The sequence below is a fragment of the Abramis brama genome (assembly GCF_963993115.1).
Source record: "Abramis brama genome assembly, chromosome: 25".
Taxonomy (NCBI): domain Eukaryota; kingdom Metazoa; phylum Chordata; class Actinopteri; order Cypriniformes; family Leuciscidae; genus Abramis; species Abramis brama.
Genome location: NC_139987.1, coordinates 14,563,310 through 14,586,972, shown reverse-complemented (window position 1 = coordinate 14,586,972; position 23,663 = coordinate 14,563,310). Strand labels below are relative to the sequence as shown.

Sequence of the window (23,663 nt, the reverse complement as noted above, 5' to 3'; positions counted from 1 at the left end):
AGGGTCACAAATGTTGTTCTTTTTAACTTTCTAATCTATTGTAATCCTGAAAAACAAATGTATCATGGTTTCCACAAAAATATTGAGCAGCACAGCTGTTTTCCACATTGATTAGGATAAATGTTTCTTGAGCAGCAAATCAGCATATTAGACTGATTTCTGAAGGATTATGTGACACTGAAGACTGGAGTAATGATGCTGAAAAATCAGCTTTTCCATCACAGGAATAAATTATGCTTTACTGATTTGTACATATGATTTCATCTTCCCACTCTTTTTTTCTTCTTTTACAAACAAACACACACACAGCGTTTACCCTACCCTCCCACTCTCACTTGTGGCTGGCAGGCTGGGTGACAGTGCCACCCTTGGTTGATCAGCTAAGCGCGTTGCCCTGTGGCACCATCTGTCTGTGCCAAGCTCCACCTCGGGGCGCCATCTCACATCTGTCAGCCCGAGCAGCTTAGCTGACAAGTTATTTTAAAGGTAGACGTTCCCTCCAGATACGTAGACACATTTACATACATGCATACAGGCATAACACAGACACATCTTGTACCCGCTAACCCTTTTCTGTTTCCTGGCACGGCATCACACAGAGAGTGTGTGTGGCTGATATACGTCTAAGAATGGCTCTCAATACTTGAGATTCAGCTTCTTATCTACAATTTTCTTATACACCAGTATTTTCCACACAGGTGCTATTTTAAAACTACTGCAATAGCAATACTGCAGTTTTCTAAGACAACATCCAAACTGTCATGGAACCTCATAAGTGACCAAATTGGACCTACATAGGCAGCAATTCTGCATCACAAAGATAACAGTTGATTTTAATAGATTTTGATGTTTGCATGTTGCTAAGCTACTGGCACAGTACTTTAATAAACAGGATATAAAAATAATATCATGTAAACAAATTTAAATTTAATTTGAAAAGGAACAAATATTATAACAAAACAATAAAATGAATCAGTATAATAATATATAGCAATATCAAATATTTTTATCAACTATTTAATCATTACATTTTAGTATTAATTTGAAATAGTACATTTATCATAAAAAAAATTCTTGGTTTGCCTGCCATGTGTTGTTTTTCCCCCAGTGCAGTGCATTATGGGATTGCCTTCTCCATGAAGGACATATGCAATGCTGCTTTGTGCTAGGAGCACACATATGATTAAAGTGTGCTTTATTTTGGCAGCTTTCTAGGTTTTGGAACAAAGCTTCAGTATTTGTGCTCTCTTAAGTCCTTTAGTTCATATTCGGTGCTCATAGTCTGGAGAAAGTGTCATATCGGGGAGGAAATTGCCTGCAGATGTTGGAAAGGTGCACGAGGGAGAGGGTTGGACGCTACGATCAGGCTGGAGGTTATTAGGCCAGGCAGCAGATGACTGCTTTCTGACAGGCGTGAGAGAGAGCTGCCCTAGGACAGGCCACACTCCACTGGTGAAGGAGATGTTTTCCCTGTATCTAGACGCCCTCCTGGCTGTCACGCTTCCCTCCTCATTTGTTCCTCCGCTCCTTCATCCTGCCGTACTTTAGGATGACAGCTGGACGTCACGCAGATGCTGTGTGAATTAGTCCCTGAATGTCATCAGGTTTGGATCCTGGTGCTCTTAATGGCCTAAGCCAGTCAAAGGTGTCGAAATACATTTCCTCCTTCTCGCTGATGCGGCTGACAGCAGCGCTGCTGTTTTTTCTTCTAAGTGAGGTTAGATTTCACTTGAGTTTAATGTTAAAGGCTTGTGGAGAACACAGAGACAGGGTCATTGGGTAGATGATTCGCAGTCATGTTATTTATGTCACCCACCCACGTCTGTCATTTATGCACTGTTAGGTTTAGCTTAAGATGGACATTTGAGCTTAAAATGACATAAACACTGAATGCATAAATAGTGTAATGCATCTCCAATGTTGTGTTTGCTACATTAATGTTATAATGGTTGTCGTCTGTCTTTTATTTATTTGCTTTGATTTATCTATGTCTGCTTGCAGTCAGTTTGATCAGGGTTTCCTAAACCCAAACTAGAGAAAATATATTGAATGCTATTTTTTGACATTTCTTATGACTAAAATGAATTAAACAGTTGCACACACACACACACACACACACACATATTAATAATTGCATATTTTTTTAATGTTCTTGAAAGAAGTCTCTTACAGTGCTTCATTTATTTGATTAAAAATACAGTAAAAACAGTTATTTTGGGAAATATTTTTACAATTGAAATTATAATAGAATATAGAATTATAATAGAACTATTTTCTATTGTTATATCTTTTATAATTTCCTTTTTTTTTTTGTTCATTCTTTTTGGATGATACCACTTTGCAAAAAAAATATTTATGAATAAATAAAATAAAATAATGTGTATATTTTTGTGTCAAGTGTGACAACATTTTTGTGTTTTCATTTATTTTAACTAAGGAAATACATTTTATAAAAGCTTGATGTTAATGTATTTTGATTCACTACATGTATTTATGTATTAATGTATTTTTTGGTACTTATACCAGTTCTTTAAATAACGATAAGTTAAATGGATCATGTCACATGTAAAAAATAGTGTTCTGTCAAACTTCTGTGGCCCAACATTCCTGCCTATTTGTCGTAAGCTTATAATTTCTCGTTCAAATGAGTTTGTGAACTCATATTAAATGCAAGTTTGTCATGAGTATCACTGGAGAAGAAAATAATTTCCTTCTTTTTGGTTTAACCTCAAAAATGTTATAAATTGAATCATGAATAAGTTCAAATATTTGAATAGGTTTAGTATTCAGTTTTTGAAGAATCTGCCCAATATCTTGAGAGCCACGCTTGACTAACAGTACCTGTTAAAATGTCACCTTGGTACTTATGGGTCGTCAGTAGCCGGCTCAGTGCGGCATAACTCATTCTGTATGGTAGACTTGAAGCGTTGGTTTCAGTCTTGAAATGTATTGTCTCTCTGTGGCCCAATACTCAAAGCCTCACTCTCAGCAGACAGTACAAGGCACGCCGCCATTTTCTCCTCAGAGCGTCTGACTCTTAGCTCAGTGCTGGCTGTGCCTGATTTTGCTTCCTCTCTCTCTTCATCCTTCCTCTTCTATCCAGCTCAACACACACACATACACACTCCTACTGCAGAGCAGAGAGTGGGAGCTCCAGGCCTTGATTTGCCAACACATTTCCAATGATTAAAACGTAATTAGCACTAGCGAGCGCCTCCTCCCTGGCTAATTTCACTGCACGCTGTGACAGGCAGGCGGCCGGCGGCGGCGCGGCCCCAGTGGCAGATGGAGAAGCAGGCAGCAGGAGGGGAAAAACCATTTTGCCGCGCCATGGTTTGCATCAGAAAACCATCAGGACGCGCAGCTTTTTCTGTGGGAGGTAGGAGGACAGGGAGAGAGAGAATGAGGGGGGAGGAAGGAGGTGGGGCACATAGCTCTCTGTGGCAGCGCATCAAATTGGCACTGTCAGAGCTGACCCTGGCAATGGTTGCCATTCTTCAAGCTGTCCCCCACCGCCACCCACCACAACCCGCAGGCAGAGCGAGAGAGCGACAGGCAGAGGGTGAAAATAGCAAAGGAAAGAGAAGGAGGAGGGACGGAGGGAGAAAGAGCGTTCAAACCTATCGTCAACCTTCCGGACCCCCACTGCCTCTGTAATCAAGCACAGATCAGTCTCAATTAATTTCAGCGTTCGTTGACAGTGCCAATTACAACACAATGGCAAATAGACCATGAAATGGAACGTTGAACACTTTGCGTCCTAACTTGACATTTGATTGCGGTTTTACATCAATTACTGCTAAATAAGAATAGATCTCTTTATGTGCTGTTTTTAAACATATTTTTGAAGCATATTTTCAGAGTGTTTGCTGTGTTTGGCTCATAGCTGTGCTGAATTTAAACCACATATTTTTCATTGTGTTGGCCCTTCACCAGAGTGTGTCATACAGTTTGATGTGGGCACTGAGGTTTTCGTTTCGAGAAGTCTGGTTAAGCTCGGAGCTTTGGACTGCGGCAAAGACGTGGTTAAACGAGCTCAGAATACGATTGCTTTCGCTCCTTTATTGTACCGCACTTACGAGGCCTTTGAGATTTGACTTCAAATAGGAATGAAATGAAATGTATTTAGCTTGAAGATATTTTCATGTAAATTCTCTGTTTTTGCCATTGTGGAAATTTGTCGTTGTGTGTGTGGTTGTGCTCGTGTTAAAAAAAGCTTCATTTCGATTTTGGTGGAAAACCAGCCAAATTAGGGACTTTGATTCCAGTCCAGACTTTTAAGAAACCATGACATTGTTTAAAGAGTGCTGGGTTGACATTTCATGTTGTAACAAGAAGTTGGTGACGTATCAAAGAGCTTGTTTCTTGTTATAAAGCCAAGGGACAAACCACAAAACATTGAAGGCACTTTTAAAATGCCTGTTCCTTTCAATTGATATTTGGGTAAGGAAATAAAGAGTGAGTGTTAGCACAAGTACAAGTGCATAATGAACCATGATTGCATGCCTTTCCTGCTTCACTATTATTCTGAAATATGTCAAATATGTCATTTTGGATTTCATGAGGATTTTCAAGATGTGTGTAGCTCCCATGCTGCACTGCTGCAGTACAGACTGCATGAACACAGCAGGGGTAGACAGGATCTGTTACACTATTGGTCTCATTCAGAGGCCTAATCAGCTCTTCCTCATTCGCTGTATCTGAGGAGTGTGTGTCTAACTAAAGCAGATGGCTCTACTGTTCCACTGAGGCCATTGGCTGTTTTAATAAGCTTAACATGCTATATTGATCTGCAGCCAAGATCAATTGGCGAAGTGTTTGGCTTTGAAATTAACACCACACCAGAAAAAAAGCTTGAAAATGCTGAGATGGATTCCCAAGTTAATCCAACCAATATGACTGTAATACCAAGTATTTTAGAGGAATTAAATATGTTGGACTGACCATCATTTTGCCAATCTCTTCATATTTACTCTTGTCAGCATCCTTTACTGTTGTTTTCTTAACTTCAGTCTGTTCAAATGGATGTTTTCTTGACTGAAGCAATTATAATATAAAATTATATTATAATATAATATATAACTATAATAAAATATTAATTGTATAGTATAATTGTCAGTCAACAATATATTTTTCTACTTTTATTTGATGAAACAGGACAGGAAATGATGGAGAGAAAAGCAAAGAATAGAAAATGACACTGGACTTGAACCTGTATCTCCCACATGAGCACCAAAGCCCAATATCCAATATGCACTAAGCACTATGCCACGACTCAGACGCTCTAATATACTTTGAATCACAACATGCGACAGATCTTACCTTTTTGTTTTTTTGTTTTTTGTTGTTGTTATTGTTTATTCATGAAAAGTGCAGCTTCTCGCTGTTAAGGACAAACAAGCTGCCTGCCCTTACCTGTCAGATCTAATCTTACTTTCTCCGTTACTTTTACTCTCCCACTATAAAGGTATTTCCATCTGGGCCCACCCCCCTTTTCTCAATCTTTTCTCTCAGCACCAGTATGGAAATTTACATACCTCTATTCTTGGAAAGAAGGAGCAAGAGAGAGAGAAAGAATAATGACAGCAATTTCTTCCCTTTCTCCACTCGCTGGCTCGCGAGAGTGTCGTTTAACGGCACCTGTGTTAGCGACAGGCACGCGGATGAGAAGCGAAGGAGAGCAGTTGATTAAATCATCAAGTCGCGGCGCAGAAAGTCAATTCTGCTCACCGTCTACAATGATATCCTTTTATCCTGACGTAATGAGCTATGGCACTTTTTGCATTGGGTAATGCGATGAGTTCTATTAGCGCGTTCCATTTGCTTCACAAGCAAGGGCGAGTCATTTCGTTCCTCTCATATCTCCGCAATCAAAGCGCTAGGCTGGGCATGGGGAGCACTGACACGCCAATGGAGATGCCGGCAGTGTTTTTTATGGATCACAACACACTGGAAAAAATACATTTTGCTCATTATTATAACTCTTCAGGAACTTTGCCTGTGCCAGATGAAGGGAATCCTCTGGCCTTTAGGAAGGCTTCATGTAGTCGAACATGTTAAATTGACCATTGTGGCCAAGTACATGGAAGGACGGGAAGAGTGTGGGTTATATTTCAAAAGCCTCAATAATATAATACTGATAGTGTTTCATAGCATTTTTACTGTAATGCTAACAGTATTACTGTACTGGCACACACAGGAGCAGTAGGTTATTAACATCTGTGTGTGTGTGTGTGTGTGTGTGTGTGTATTGGTTATGTATAATACATGAGCCCCGTATGTCTCGAATCCCATTGGACTGGGGCTGTAAATTGGATGCTGCTCAGCAGGCCCTGTATCAGGTCAGACGGGAGAAACTCGTGCCAGAAAATATTCTCCCCTCTCTCACTCTCTCACTCTGTCCCTTCCTCTCACTTTCTATCCCTAGCTTTCAGTCCTTGCAGGAATACGGCTCCCAGAACTGTCAATCATTCAGGGCTGCCACAAGGTTTATGCTCCACTGGGTGTAATTGGCCCTGAAGACCTTAAGCCCCGCCCCTAGCAGGCCTTCATTAGGGAGTCCAAACTCAAACCCTGAACGCATCTCTCCCAGCCAAGTCATCTGTGTGCTGCTAGCTAATTAGCAGATAAAGAATTAAGCGGACCTTGAAATTGAAATTGGACAGAAAGGCTTAAATTCAGCATTTTAATATCATTCTATGTTTATTAGCTCATTTTTTCATTGCTTTATTTTGAATGAAGACCCCATTACCCTCTGTTGTTTTGTTTTTGTTGTTTTATTTTAGTTTAATTTCTTTTCATTCGGGGTAATGTCTAAAATGTTAAATTCTTAAGTGCACACTGGAAAAAAAAAAAACTTTCTGTTTGAAGTTGGATCACTATAGTCTTTTTTTATGGCTATGTATGCACTGCAAAGTTTTTGGAGTGACAACCGTGGTTCTTTTTAGTTAATCAAAAACATAGTGTAACCAGTATAGCCCAATTCTGAAAACAAACAACTCTTATGAAAAAGTTCTATTTAATAAATCAACAACATACAACAAGACCAGTGTAGCCGTATTCGGAAAATAAAATACTCTTATTGACTTGGTTGTTTTAGTGATTTAAAAAGATATGTGTAGCCTGATTCGAATGACTCTTATGATGAACTGTTTTTGTAGTGAATCAAAAACATACAGCGCAACCAGTGAAGTCTGATTCTGAAAATGAATGACTCTTGTGAATTGGTTCTTTTTAGTAAAAAAAAACCATACAACATGATCATTGTCGACCGATTCCGAAAACGAATGACTCTTATGAGCCAGTTCTTTTTAATGATTCTGAAAAATACAGTGTGACCAGTGTAGCCCAATTCTGAACATGAACAACTCTTATTAACTGGTACTTTTTAGTGAATCAGAATAATCAGAATATGCTGAATTCGGAACCACAGACTACTCTTACTACAGTATTTAACCATATCTTTATATGGCAGTAATAGTAAGAGTAGTACACTATTCCAAACTCAGCAACCAGTGTAGTCTGATTCATGAACAAATGACTATTATGAGTCAGTTCTTCAAAAGAAGTTTTGAATCAATCTGAAACGATTTACAGCATTAGCAGAAAAAGTTAGAAATAGACCCAAAGGATTCAGTATCTAATTGAATCAGGAAGTCTGCAGTACCCAACCCTAAACATCAATGTCAACAATTAAACCCTTTTAATATTAGATATTTTTGACCAAGTAATCAATTTGTTGAATTTCAGGAAAGTGAATTTGGTTGTTTTTATGGTAAAAGGCTATGTACAGAACAAGCTTAAGTACTCGGCAGCTGTATTTAGCTGCAGTGTGTCTGTGGCCTATGAGACGTGAAGATAGTTGGACTCGTGCTCTAGTTGGTGTCTGGGAGAAAAAGCCCTGCTGGTGGTAATAGGCAGATGTAATGAGGCCTGGCTACTGAGTGAGATAAGAACAGCCTTTTCCTGCTTAGACTTTTATTACTCTGCTGATGAGCTGTGCAGTGCGAGACTGCCGGAATCAGATTTCCACTTCATAATGGCTTTATATTTAAAAGCAAAAAAAAAAAAAAAAACAGTGTTTCAGCTTTGTCACATCTATTAGATTCTGCACTGTTCTAATGTTGCCTTTGTCTTTGTCTTACAGTGTGAAAGCGAGAGTGACCAAGAAGACAAGGTAAGACCATGCCTAATTATTTCTATTAATACAGAGCTCACAACAACAGCAGTGTATTGAAATCTCTATATTTTATATTTATGTATTTTTTAGGAATTAAACATTAATGTTGAAATGTTTTTGTTATAGTACTGTTTCTTATCCCTACATAATATGCAAAGACAACTACAAAGTCCCTTTATAATAGCGAATACATCATTGGAGATGGTTTCTAGTAGTCGTTCCTATGTTTTATGTTTCTCTTATTGGTAGTTACATCGTATCGATTCGCTACTAATTTGCATAAATCGTTTGTTGCATTGCCTCTGGTCGCTGTTACTTTTCTCTCCCAGAATTTGCCAAATCTTTCTTGAAAATGAATGATGTCTGGTCGCTTTGGTCACTCACTGTGAATGTCTTTTAGGTTTAATATTCGGATTTAAATGTGGGGAAAAAAATTTCAACATTGTAATTAATATACTGAATTGTGATTTCCTTCAGGAAATGTAAAGCTAGTTAGCGATAGTTTTAGTGCCAGTAGTGGTATTATTAATACCATGTTACATCATATAGCACTTCTAAAATCATCTTTATTCGTTTTTAATCAAACTTGAATCAATGAGAATCCAATATTAGACTCTACTTAAAAGTGTGTTTCTATTTAATTAGAATTACCATCTTGTTAATGACTGTGAGAAGGCCTTAATTAACTCTGCATTAATTATGAATGACTAAATGGTGTGCGAAATTTGAAAAGAACCATTATGGCTTCACAAGTTACATTTTACACATATTAACATGTAACAATTCCTACAGATTTATTATATATAGATATAACCCACAAGACATACAGTATGTTATTTATAACTAAATCAGGCCATTATTTAAATGCATGAATGTAATTGAACACTAGGCTCTAGGCTAACTTTGATGCAAACTAGGCAAGATACAAAAAGCTTTACAAGACACATTGCACCACTTATTTACTGTCTGTTGAACATCAGCATGATTACACGAAAATGTTGTTTTGTTCACTCTTTTAGAATTTTCCTCATTTGTTGTTTTAACCAGTAATGGTTTGACGACGACGAGTCGAATTAGCTGTGTCAGTCAAAGCCCTTTTGTTGTGGCATGGCAGAGATGTGTGGTGTACGACATTAATCGCTGTTTTGCTCGCTGCGTTCGTACTTCTCATTATTCCTCTAATGATTTTCACAATGTCATGTCATTCTCTCTGCCTTTGATTAATTATGTGTCAAAACAATGGGAGGGTTTATTAGGTAAACAAAGAAACAAGAGCGCTCTCTTTCAAACGCACACACATTCGCAAACACTTCGGAGGGATCTCTTTCTGTCAATAGCTCTTAAAATGTGTTTACAAAACCGTCAGCATGTTGAGCTGCATTAGCAATAAGCGACACATCAGTGATATTTTCACATGCTTTACTCTGGGAATGAATTCAGTAGCTCTTTCCCAATAGCAGTTACAGTACAGTATATGTTCAGCGGCTGTAGGGGAGGACGACTTTTCACATTAATGGGTCAGTTCTATTCATTTTCAGTTCTTTTTATTTTCCTCCGGCTCAAATCAGGAAATGAAAAAAGACACTCTGGAGAAATAACCTTCTGACTGCAAGAATGATATGAACATTCTCCCTTTTTCCCTTAAATGACATGCATGCCCACTCTCCTTAAAGGTTTAGTTCACCCAAAAATTAGAATTCTGTCATTAATTACTCACCCTCATGTTTTCGGAACACAAATTAAGATATTTTGACGAAATCCGAGAGCTTTCTGAATCAGCCATAGGCAGCAACGTCAATGCAACTTTCGAAGCCCAGAAAGGTAGTAAAGACATCATTAAAATAGTCCATGTGACTACAGTGGTTCAACCTTAAAGGGTTAGTTCACCCAAAAATGAAAATTCTGTCAGTAATTACTCACCCTCATGTTGTTCCAACCCCGTAAGACCTTCGTTCATCTTCGGAACACAAATTAAGATATTTTTGATTAAATCTGAGAGCTGGATCACTCCTCCATCGGCTTCTAAGACATTATAACTTGCTGGCCCAGAAAATGTATTAAAGACCTCGTTAATATAGTCCAAGTGACTACAGTGGCTCAATCTTAAGTTTATAAAGCGACAAGAATACTTTTTGTGCGCAAAAAAACAATGACTTTATTCCACTATTCATTTCCTTCTCTCTGGGCCTCGAGTTTTTTCACGTAGTATAACTGTGCAGCGCTTCTGTGTTGTACGTCACACGCATCACACACATGACCAGCGTCGGCCAATAGTGAGCCTACGTGGTGACGTACAACACAGAAGCGCTGCGCTATTACACTACATGAAAAAACTCGAGGCCCAGAGAGAAGGAAATTAATAGTGGAATAAAGTCATTGTTTTTTTGTGCACAAAAAGTATTCTCGTCGCTTTATAAATTTAAGATTGAGCCACTGTAGTCACTTGGACTATATTAACGATGTCTTTAATGCATTTTCTGGGCCAGCAAGTTATAACGTCTTTAGAAGCCTATGGAGGAGTGATCCAGTTCTCAGATTTAATCAAAAATATCTTAATTTGTGTTCCGAAGATGAACGAAGGTCTTACGGGGTTGGAACAACATGAGGGTGAGTAATTACTGACAGAATTTTCATTTTTGGGTGAACTAACCCTTTAATGTTATGAAGTGACGAGAAATACTTTTTTTGCACAAAAAACAAACAAAAATAATAACTTTATTCAACAATCTCTTCTCCTCCATGTCAGTCTGCTACGCTGTTCACGTAGTAAACACAGAGCAGCGCTTCTCGGTTCTACCTCAGAACGCCAGATCATTATTGGCCGACGCTGTTCACGTGAGCACCACGACACATGTGTGTGATGCTGACGCAGGAGCTGGCCAATAATGAGCCAATATTATGTTTAATTTTTAGAAATTGATGTGATCAAATTAAAGAATAGTTTTATAAAATGTATAATACAGTATAAATATATAAAACAGTATTTAATAACAAAAACGTAATGTATACATTTTTCATTTTTATATTATTGATTATTGTTTATAAATGTTATAATTATTTTTTACTAGCTTTAAATGTAGGCTTAACTTTAACTGTTATTTAATTTTTTTTTTTAAATATATTATATTATTTATTAAATAATGTAAAATAATTTATTTCATAAAATATTTAATAGCAATGTAATTTATATTATTTTAATATTTATATTATTAATATTGTTATTTATAAAATATTCGAACTAGCTTCTAGTTAAAAGCCTACTGTAAAAATAACGCCAGCAATGATTTATTTATTTCACTTAGGTAGTTTACTTAGTAATAATGATGCATTACATGCAGGTTTGATTAATTAGTGTAATTGATGGAATGGTGTTTTATTAAATTTAATTATAAAATAATTATGTTTTTTTATGTATTTTTTATGTTAATGGGAAGCAGTATGTGTGTGTGTGGACGTGTTGCGTAAAGTGTGAGAGTGTTTAATGGCCTTTTGACATCTCGTTTGTGTTAGCTGGAGCGGAGCGAGAGATTTATTAAATGGTACAGTCTGTACACTGTTCATCACGCGGGCCTGGCCTATTCCAACTGGAACCCGGCCCTAGTCCTGCTGTCTGCCCTCTCTGGCTCGCTCTCCTCTTGCTCTCCCTCTCCTGCTGCTGGATGAATTGGCAGCATGCAGACCGAACGGGGTCCAGAACGCTCTGAATGCATTTGGCTGGCTCTGGCAACTGTGGCTGGCCTCCACCTTCCAGGCTTTTGGCTCCGCTTGGGTCCCTGGTTGCCCCGTTACTTTCGTTCTCTTTCTCTTTCCCTCGGTGTGCCAGGGATCTTGTTCTCACCTCTCCCCACAACCTGCTCACCCACCAAACCCCAGGCCCCTGCCCTGATTTGTGTGCAGAAGAAGTGTGTGTTATTAGAGAGAGCAGGTAGGACCCTGTCTTCTCATTACCTGGCGCTCAAGGGGGATTATTATGTCTTCTGTGGCTGGCAGAGAGAGAAAGAGGGAAAGATTCCACCGCCCGGATCCAATAACGTCCCCTTTTCATGGCGCAGTTAACACTAACAGGTCTGTGCCATCTGAGAGCGTTTAAAGACCGTTGAGGCTCAAGTGAATCTGTGCCGACTTAAGCCAGCAACAAATCAGCACATGTGCTCAGGCTTTGTGCCTCTCTTCCCTCAGAATCCCTCTTTATGTCTGAGCCGTGGTGCAGTGGCTTGCACATGTGCTCTTGACATGTAAGCCAATGAAGATCGCAGGTTTGAGCCTGACATGCTTCACATCATTGTTTACTCCTATTTTCCTGTCTCTCTTTACTGATCTGTACATTAAAAGACAGAAAAAGCTCAAGTAAAACTAGATTTTTACATTTCAGATCTCAACAATAAGGCCTTTTTTCTGCTGTCTCAGTCTGGAACAGTCATAAAGGAATAATCCATTTTTTGTTTTTAGCTTATTTACTATTTATTTTTTATATTTACTAGAGATAATATTTGTGACCCTGGATCACAAAACCAGTCACAAGTAGCACTGGTATATTTGTGGAAATAGCCAACAATACATTGTATGGGTCATAATTATCGATTTTTCTTTTATCAGGGTTTTTCCTGCATAGAGAATTATGATGCGGCCGCCTCCGTCAAATTTCGTGCTACCTCCGGCTCTCGACAAAACTCGGACAGACAGTCACATGGTATACACTTTTCTCACCGTGATGGTTCTGTTGCTGTTACTACTTGTGTCCATTCTCAAACCGTATAGTGCTGGTAATACAAACCGTATAATCCAAGTAATACAAACATTCCATTCCAATTAATCGAGGGTGGATGACAGATAAATCATTATAATGTGTTGAGTTTAATAAAGACATGGAACTCTCATCACGGTAAAACAATGAACGTGCGTGACTCTTTTACTTTCGTTTTCAACAACGTAATTCTCTTCAGAGAAAACCCATCAAGGAAAACATATCAGGGCTCGAGTAACGCTTGTCAGGGACCATAGACTGTGTCCGGGACACGTGTGTTGTTTTTCTTTTTTTGAAAGGAAAAGTGAGAGAGTCCTCATTTTGAGCCAGGAAAAACCCTGTTTTATGCCAAAAATCATTAGGATATTAAGTAAACATCATGTTCCATTAAGATATGTTGTAAATTTCCTACCGTAAATATATAAAACATTTATTTATTTTTGTGAGTGAATGCAGCACAATCGCAAATATAAATGGACAACTTTAAAGGCGATTTTCTCAATGTTTAGATTTGTTGCACCCAGATTTTCAAATAGTTGTATCTCGGACAAATATTGTCCTATCCTAACAAACCATACATCAATGGGAAGTTTATTTGTTCAGCTTTCAGATGGTGTCTCAATAAATCTCAATTTCAAAAAATTGACCCATATGACTGGTTTTGTGGTACGTCCAGGGTCACATTTATCTTTTTTTCTTAACATTTTTAATCATTATATATATATATATAGATGCATGAAAAGATTGTTATATTTCACAAAATAAAATTAACAATAAATTTTGCAAAATGAAAACTTGAAACAAGTTGGAAATAGTACAGCCATAAATTCATGAACACACTTGTACTGGAAAATGATGGCATACAATGCAAAACATTACTGATTATCACATAAAGCCCAACGTTTAAGCTTGCAAGTCATAACATGGATGTACAAGATTATGAATGTAAGATTTTTACTGACAATAATCCTTATTATTAAATCATATGGTTCTCATCGTATGTGATGTATCATAACATTATGGACTTTTTATTTTTAAACTTGCTGTTTTTAACCACAAATAATGCTTTTAAACCATATCATAATCACAGCACAAGCATTATGCTGAAGCTCTGTGTTTAATGCCAAAAAAACATTAACAGCGAGCAAAAAGCGCGCTGAAAAATGGTTTTATGTGTAGTAATCAATTATCAGCCCATTACCTTTAAGAGGTAGCTGGAGATGACAAATCGCACAAGCATGGACAGATTAATCTTAAGTACCTTTAAAGTATCCCACCTTTGGCTCCAAATGAACATCCTTTTGCGTTTTAATGCACTTGATGAGGCCTTAAAAGGGAAAATGAGAGGACCTTTATCACTGAACTCTTTTAACACCCCTCACCCCCTCACTCTTTTCATGGGCCCTTCATTCCTTCTTGCATATTTTCCCCCCATCTGTGTGTGGCCAAGGGCAGAGGACACCATTTGAAAGCAGTTGCAGATTTATTAGCGTCTCTGCGTCAGAGAAGTGCTATAATTTCACTCACTCGCATCTCATTCGAGACCTTCACTAAAGTGTTGCTTTAGAAAATGTGTCTTTCACAAAACCATGATCAGAATTGCCCATATAGTAACTGATTACATGTAGTCTGGATTATGTAATCAGATGTCAAAAATTAAAGGAACACTCCGACTTTTTGGGACTTTAGCTTATTCACAGTATCCCCCAGAGTTAGATAAGTCCATACATACCTTTTTCATTTCTGTGCGTTCTGTAAGTGTTATTTGACGCACCCACCGCTAGCCTAGCTTAGCACAAAGACTGGATGTAAATGGATAAGGTAGCATACTAATCCCAATAAGTGACAAAATAATGCAAACATTTTCCTATTTACATGTTGTGATCTGTATAGTCACAGCGTGTACAAATAACAAGGCTATATGAGACAGAGACCATTTTTAATCATATAAATACTGGGAACTATATTCTCACTAGGCGTAAGAGCACAGCTACTTGGGCGGAGTGATTAGCGCAGCACACGAGACGCCCTGTTGATGGTTCCGTAAACAAAACAAACGTGACTAACTAGCTAGTAGCGAACGTGACTCGTGATCATGGCTGACTTTGAGGAATTGTCAGAGGAATTTTACTGGGTATCAAACCAAGATCCAGAACCATATAGTTTTGAGCCAGAATACACAGACGAGGAGTTACAAACTTTGGAAGCTGTAAGACAAGATGCCGAACAGATTGATGTCGAAGGGAGAATCAGAACGAACACGGACTTGTGGTGTAAATGTGGAACATGCCAACCTATGCCGACAGAAACCGAGTGCCTTTGTTGTAATGAATGGGACCGGGTATTGCCATCAATGTCAAGGCTTGATGACAATCAAAATATTTGCGTCACTACCACGGAAGATTTCTCTGCCCTAATACACCCGGCAGTTGTCGTTTTTTTTTTTTTTCCATTGTGACAAGATCAACTGGAAGAAACGCCCCATGTCGAGTGACATTCCTCTGACAATTCCTCAAAGTCAGCCATGATCACGAGTCACGTTCGCTACTAGCTAGTTAGTCACGTTTGTTTTGTTTACGGAACCATCAACAGGGCGTCTCGTGTGCTGCGCTAATCACTCCGCCCAAGTAGCTGTGCTCCTACGCCTAGTGAGAATATAGTTCCCAGTTTTTATACGATTAAAAATGGTCTCTGTCTCATATAGCCTTGTTATTTGTACACGCTGTGACTATACAGATCACAACATGTAAATAGGAAAATGTTTGCATTATTTTGTCACTTATTGGGATTAGTATGCTACCTTATCCATTTACATCCAGTCTTTGTGCTAAGCTAGACTAGCGGTGGGTGCGTCAAATAACACTTACAGAACGCACAGAAATGAAAAAGGTATGTATGGACTTATCTAACTCTGGGGGATACTGTGAATAAGCTAAAGTCCCAAAAAGTCGGAGTTTTCCTTTAAAATACTTGTAATTAGATTATATTACATTTTAAAATATTCATAATCAGACTACAGTTACTGTTTTGATTACATGATTACTAATATTCACAAAATGGCAGTAAATTCATAATTCATTGATTTTTCCCTTATTTTTAAATAAGAAATATTTTCTCATAAAAAAATAAAAACTATATATGTTCGGAAAGTCTTCCAGTTTTCAGACCGGCCACTAGTCTGAGCTAAGTTAAGAGCTTTAAATATTATCCTATTCAAATCAATAATGATGAGTTAGATCAAAAGTACTGTAAAAGTAATTAAAAAGTAACATGATTATATTACCTAAAATGTGTAATGTAATAGATTTGTATTCAGTAATGGACTACAATTAAGTGATCTACCCAGCACTGCCCATATGTATAGTATGTATCCAGGCTTCTTTTTCCACTTCATCCGCCGCTTCCCTCTTCGTCTTCTGACGATGTTTGCCCTGAGGCGGTTGGAGGAGGAGGAGGAGGAGAGGCACATTAGTTTCTCCATCACTCAGCCAGAGCACTGGAACATAAAACAGTTTTTTTTTTTATCTCCTCGCCACACTTCCGCACGGTGAAACGGGGCGGGTAATAAAGCTTCGCGAGCGAGTTGTCAGCGGTAAAAGATTATGTGTTTTGCCCTCCCTGCATCTGGAAAAAGGAGGGAGGACAGAGAGGGGAGCGAGCAGAGGGGTGTTTACAGGCTTGAGTGGGCGCTCGTGAGGCCGGGAAAGAGGCTGATTGCTGTAGAGTGGCCTGTCAGCCCGTGATTTGTCATGTACTTCATCATCTCCGTCACTCCGCGGAGCGTTGTCATAGCTAACGTATCTGCCCGCATTTGTACCGGGCCATGTAGGAAATTTGTATTTACTTTGGGGTTGGGGGGCGAGGGGAGCGAGGAAGCGGTGGGGGGAGTGGTGTAATTTGTTCCTCGTGGATAATGTGACCCTGAGTGGAGCCGGATCATGGGTTAGTTGAAGTGATATTTTCCGGTAATGGTAGTCGTACATCACGGCTGTCAGACAGAGTTAGGAGGCATGCACATAACAGCTCCATTTCAGCCACTGCAAGCATCTGGGATTATTTTCCATAACCAAGTATGACATGACCGCTCTGCGGAGTGCATTAAATTTTTACTGGCTTTTCTTCCTTTGCGCCTTCTATCCCTCCCTCTCTTTGCTCCCCAGTCGGGTCAGTGGCGTTTCCCCTGAGCCGACCGGGGGGCTCCGGTCTGGCAGGGTGATTGATGCTCGGGAGACTCGGCGTCCCTCACCAAGACCGGGACGCCGCGGCAGCGCTGACACATCTCCTTTAAAGCTGCACGGCTACAGTCCCGCCGCGGCACCCCCCTCTTTCTTTTATTTCTAATGACGTGTTTATTTCTTTAATTTCTTTCTTATGGTTGCCGGCTATTTTGATCCTTGTTATTTCCAGGCAAGGTCAGCGTTGTAAATGCCAGAGCTGTGGGAGACGGATCACGTGTCTGTGGAAGGCTAATCGCTGGGATCCTGGGGGCGGGTGGGCAGGCAGTGCTCATTATAGGGGCCTACCGCCAAAATTATGTGACGACCTTACAGCCCCTCAGACTTGCCAAGACAGCAGAAGGATTTCGAGGTAGAGAGAGCAGGGTGATGCATGCTGCTTGATGGATGGACAGGTCAGCAGGCTATGCAGTCACACACCACCCCTCACCCCTGGGCGTCCCTCTCATTCCTGTCTGCCTCAGCGGTGCATTATGGGAGAAAGAGTGCAGCCCACTTAGTGTACGGGCGGAACGCTGCTGGTTGAGTGACACCAATTAAACAGAACCTCTTTGTGTTTGAGAACAGCATTGTATGGGGACTGTCAGCTAGTGATTTACTAATGGAATTTATGTATTTATTTTTATATTCCTTCATTTATTTATTTATTTATTTATTTTTAAATATGATTGTATAATTACAGTGGGTATCGCAGTATATTATGTGTGTTGTATTTATTTGTATGCTTATTATTACTATTAGTGTTGTTGTTACTAATGTTACTAAAACATTAAATTAATTTCGCATGTAAACAGAAAATATATGAATGACCAATATAATAGTCAATAATCTTAATGATAAAATCTGTCATTCTTTTTACAGCTCGTAAAACATTATGCATGTACAATTTTGATAATCATATCTGTAAATTGATATTAATATCTGCGAAAAATTCTTTATCACAGCATTCCTAAAAATATTTTGTAGATGCCACATAGCAATTAGCATTATATCAACATTATTCTTTATAGAAAACTCAACAGTTTGTTTGTGTTATTATAGTGGAAATAGTGACTTGCAGCTGTTGTTTGTGCTGAGCATAAGCAGAGAAGCATCCAAGTGCCCTAAGGCAGTCGGTAATGACCCCCACCGACCCTTACTTGCTAACACAATCACACTCACACACACATTTACACACTCTCTCCTCCATCTCCCCCAGCAGACAGAGCCTCATTCTGTCATGGTGTATATCTAGGTGCTAACGCTTGCCTCTAACATGTGGACAACGATCAACTTGTTAGTGTGGATTCAGCATCTTCCTTTCCCCTAGGCCATGATGAGCCTTGCTGATGCCTCCAGATTCCTTACACACACACACACACACACACATAGTCCCCGAGGAGAGCTCAGTGTGGTGGGAGGTTGTGTGGTTGGGGTTTGTTTCCAGGACTGAGACTCACGCTGTGTGCTCTTGCCATTAGGGACACAACCTCGCAGTAGGGGCCCTATACGAAGAAAATACTCCTCTTTTTGGGGGGCCCTGCACACTCCTGTCTGACCTCTTATGGATCGGGATGGACAGTAGACCTGCTATGACAGCGCAGCTGGTGCGGGCCATTAGACCTTTTCTATCTTGCTTTATCCTTGTTTAAAAAACTTTTATACATCTAGTCAGGAACTTAGAGAAGGAAAAAGGGTCAAGATCCTTCTTGGTTTGTCATGTAACAATCCACTCAGTGAAAAGGCATAAATTGCTTTTTTTCTCTCTGAGCAAACACTATTATTTCCAACACAGCATAGGGAGGCTGGATGGAATAAAAGAAAGGTTAACCTGGAGAAATAGTTCAGTGACTTCTTGATTTTAAGTTTCATGTTGACTTCCAACCCAAGGCATAAGATATTTTACACTTTCCATTATCAGACCTTCCCGGGAGCCCTCAACCTCAGCATTCATTTGCACAAGCCAATAAAAGGTAATAATGTACCTGTGTGAATCAGACAAGGTTGCAAAGTCCTTGAAATAGAATTGAAGGGAAACATCCCTTGTGAATTTTGATACAGTGGCAAAGCTTTAGATGAAAATGATTCGATCAGTGTTGCAATCTACAAAATACTTCAAAGTGAGGTATTCAGACCTTATAAATGGTTTTGGAGGACCATATATTATATTATATTATATTATATTATATTATATTATATTATATTATATTATATTATGGACTGTGCAACGATTAATCGCATCCAAAATAAAAGTTTGTGTTTACGTAATATACAGTATGTGTGTACTATGTATAATTATTTTGTATATATAAATACAAAATATAAAGAAAAAATGATTTATATATAAAATATTTTTATTTCTATATAATTTGAATTATATATAAATATATATACAGTATATACATGCAAATATTTCTTAAATATATACATGCATGTATGTTTATTTATATTATATTATATTATATTATATTATAATTTTTTCTGGATGAAGAATAGAAGTTGAAAAGAATAGCATTTATTTAAAATAGACATCTTTTGTAACATTATAAATGTCTTTACTGTTACTTTTGATCCATTTAATGCATCTTTGCTGAATAAAATTATTAATTTTGTTCTTTAAAATAACTTACTTACTTACTTTTAAATGGTAATGTATCACAGTTTCCGAAATAATATTAAGCAGCACAACTGATTTTAAAATGTATAATAATAATAATAATAAATGTTTCTTGAGCACCTAATCAGCATGGTAGAATGATTTCTAATTGATCATGTGGTACTGAAGACTGGAGTAATGATGCTGAAAATTCAGCTTTGCATCACAACAAAACTATACATTATATACACATATGCATGTATATGTATATGAAGAGTTTGGTTCCAAAACGCAATAAATCCATTTTGATTAATTTGAGTAAAAATGTTTTCTTTACCAAGAAAGTGGCAAAATGAAAACCACTATTTTCTGTTTCAAACTTTCACATAGCATTTTTAGGTTATAATAACAGATTTAGATTTTCAAAGATTTATTATTAAAAACAGATTTTTTTCCCCCAAAATGCAATAAATCCATGACATTTTTTTTTTTCAAAATGCAATTAATCCGTTGAATCAATATAAAAGTTATTTTTCATATTGAAACTGTTGAAAATACACAATAAAGTAAGTTTATTAGTATAATAATATTAGTATAATATTTTTAGTAAGTTTCACAGACAAAAACACACACTTTGTCATATTAAGAACACTGAAGATTCACATATTATAGTATCAATTTTATATCACTTGTAGGCCTAAAATATTTTTTTAAAGATTTTATTCAACCCATGGCCCTGTTGAGTAAGGTCACCACAAGCCATTGATAGGTAAAGGAATAGCTATCAGTAGCTCACAGTGACCTTGCTCAACAGGGCTATGGGTTGAGTAATGCCAGAGTTATGCTTCAAGTTTTAAACAATGAATAAAAATCACATTCATTTTTAACACACTGAATTTGTCTTCTTGTGCATACTATAAATCCATTGCATTAATGTAATATCTGTGTAAAATTGTTCAAAATAGAACTGTAAAGAATATTGAAAACTGATTTGCACGACACCTCTTGTATTAGACTACAGAAAATTACATTTTCTGTATGATTGTCTTGTGCAGAGAAGGGAGACTGGCGTTTGTCGCGGTTTGGAAAGAAAGGGAGAAAACATGACAGAATAACGCGGCGGATATCGTATTCTACGTTATTTCCCACCTAACTACTTATATAGTCTGGTGATGGATCTATGTGTGACTTGTGAGCCTGTACCTGTAAAGTGTTCTAGAATATTCTGTTCCATGTGAGACTGGTAGGTGTGTGACACTTCTCACCTGGCCTGAGATGTGCCTATCTGCACTCATGAATATGAATGAGTCAGGTTGACTGTTATCTAGTTTAAATAATGTATGCGTTCAGACCTTGGGCTCAGATCCACGTCTCCTAACAGACTTTTTCCTCAAAACGTGGAACAGTAGAACATGGAAAATTTCAGACATTGTTATGCAGGGTTTTGTTATTTTACTCTTTCTGTCCATCTCTTTGTTCTTTCCCTTCGTTCTGTCTCTGACTTGGCGTCCTCCGCAGGCTGAGTGCTGACAGTCCAAGGTTAAACTGAGGCCATATGCATGGTGGATGTCTGTCAAGGACTTCATACCTACTCACAGACCCATACAAAGTGACTCATATACATAAACACGCAATCACATTGTTCTTGTCCATTAGCATGTTAGTTTTGTAAAGCAAACATCCATAGACTTCATTTTGAACTGGAATTATTGCCTTCAGAAAATTTTATTTATGTTGCTTTAAAGGCACAGTATGTAAGTTTTCAGCACTAGGGGCCCTATTTTAACGATCTGAAACACAAGTATCAAGCGCGAAACGCAAGTAACTTTGTGGGCGGGTCTTGGGCGCTGTTGCTATTATACCGGCGGCAGAAATGACTCTTGCGCTCGACGCAAATCTAAAATGGGTTGGTCTGAAGTAGCTTCATTACTCATAGGTGTGGTTTGGGCGTAACGTGAAATAAACCAATCAGAGCGACATCTCACAATCCCTTTAAGAGCAGGCGCGCTTGTTCCATGGCGGATGGCTATTATAACGGCGGATTTGCCAGGCGCACGCCAGGAGCGGTTCACAGCCGAGGAGACCGACGTTCTCGTCAGGGCCGTAAAACACAGAGAAGTGACATTGTATGGGGATGGGAGAAACCCACTCAAATTACCTTCGGTTAAACAGGCGTATAAAAATTTGGGTAAATGTGTAAGCTAGATTTATGCCTATTTTTTCACATCTTCATGGACACAACAATGATTTCCCTCGTGTGTTAATATTTTTCCTTGTAATAATGTATGGTTTTCTAAAAATGAGAACTGCTGCGTCTGTGTGTAGATGAGATAAGCAAAGTGCATGCACGTTGTGCACACGCTACATTGATTATGGCCAAGCATGCGCCTTTAAAATAGCATATGAATAACATGGGCAACGCGGCAGAATTGTTTTCTAAACCTGCAAAATAGCATCAGGGAACGTTTGCGCCGGAACACGCCTCCTCTTTGCGCTGAACCGCCCCCGGGAGCGCAAATGCATTTCCTAGTTTACCGACGTGAGTCTGTGGAGGGAAAAGTCCGCTGTGCGCGGGTGCAAAATAGGAATGATACATGCGTCGGTGTACAAAGTCAATTGCGCTGGGTGCAAGATAGGGCCCTAGATGTCACTTTTTCAAAACAATAACAAAGGCATAGCTTGAGGACGCCATGAAACTATAAACTATAATAAACTCAAATAAGTTTGAAGTTGAAGCACTAACATTATTACCTGGAAATAAAAAAGCTAAAACTAAACTAAAAATAAATTAAACCTAAATAGCATTATTTATTTTTATAAAATGACAAAAACACATAATGAAATTAATAAAATCTAAACAAAAAATATTTAAAAATTAAACTATATTTAAAAGGAAAACTAGAAATAAAAAAATACAGGCTAATTCTAAATATTAATAAAACTAAACTAAAATAACTAAAATGACACTGGTATGTCCTCAAAAATAAAATTAAAAACAGAATAGATTGATAGCGTATAATATCTGTTATCCGCTATTTCAGTGTTGTCCTCACTGTAATGTTTCCCCAGAGCATTTTTTGCATCTACGGATTGAAAGAAAATGACCATAATGCCAAGTGTGCCGGCGTATACACTGAGGACACCGGACATGCAGACTCATGTGTAGACACATCTTTAGTCGCCTGTCCCAAGTGCTCACTAACACGCTTGTTACCGCAGAATAATTGGAGGGTGTTCAGCTTTGCAAAAACAGGTCAGGTCAGGAAAATCTTGTCCGTCTATGTCCTGATTAACCCCAGGAGGATGATCAACAAAAGAGCTCGGCCTGTTGTGCGCGAGGCTCCAATTATGTGTACAAGACATCGTCGGCCTGAGGGAAATTAAATGGAGTCCCCCAGCTGGATGTGCAACCGAGGCCTCATGGGAGACATTTTGTCTCTTATTAAAACAGCCCCATTGTCTAGGCTTAAGGGTCCAGAGTGTCAAGCTGCAAATATGTAAATATAATGCCCATAAGGACTTTGGCTTACTTCCTTGTGTGTATGTGTGTGTTCATCCACACCCTACGCCATTTGTGACAGCCAGTATTGACTGGGAATAATGAGGCTGCCGCTGCCCTGTTGATGTCCTGCATTGTGACTGAAGCTCATTTCTGTGTGGACGTCTTGACAGCAGCATGATGCAATGGTTGTGGTATTCTCTCCACTGTCTTTCTGCTGTTATCAGGTCCTATTTAAACACCTCAGCAATGGTCCCTCGGGCTCTGAGAGCAGGACAGCCATTGATTGCGTCCAGTCTCTCTAAGTGAGGTTGTAAACAACTCCGACTCAGGACAGATCACCGACACTAAGTGGCCCTCTGGAGAGAAATGAAGATTAATGAACCTCAGAGGATGGTTAGTTTGTTGTTTTTTTGTTGTTGTTGTTGTTG

General features: G+C 38.5%; 1 protein-coding gene across 3 annotated transcripts in view; it reads left to right on the top strand.

The window, feature by feature from the left end:
* Window positions 1–23,663, top strand: part of auts2a (activator of transcription and developmental regulator AUTS2 a) — a 341,760-nt gene that overhangs the window by 199,825 nt on the left and 118,272 nt on the right. For 2 of the 3 annotated variants that reach the window (XM_084105172.1, XM_084105173.1), the window contains one exon: window positions 8,147–8,176. The exons of the other annotated variant lie outside the window; for it this stretch is intronic. In XM_084105172.1, the coding sequence (XP_083961298.1) occupies window positions 8,147–8,176 (30 nt within the window). The remainder of the gene's footprint in view (window positions 1–8,146; window positions 8,177–23,663) is intronic. 3 annotated transcript variants of the gene reach the window in all.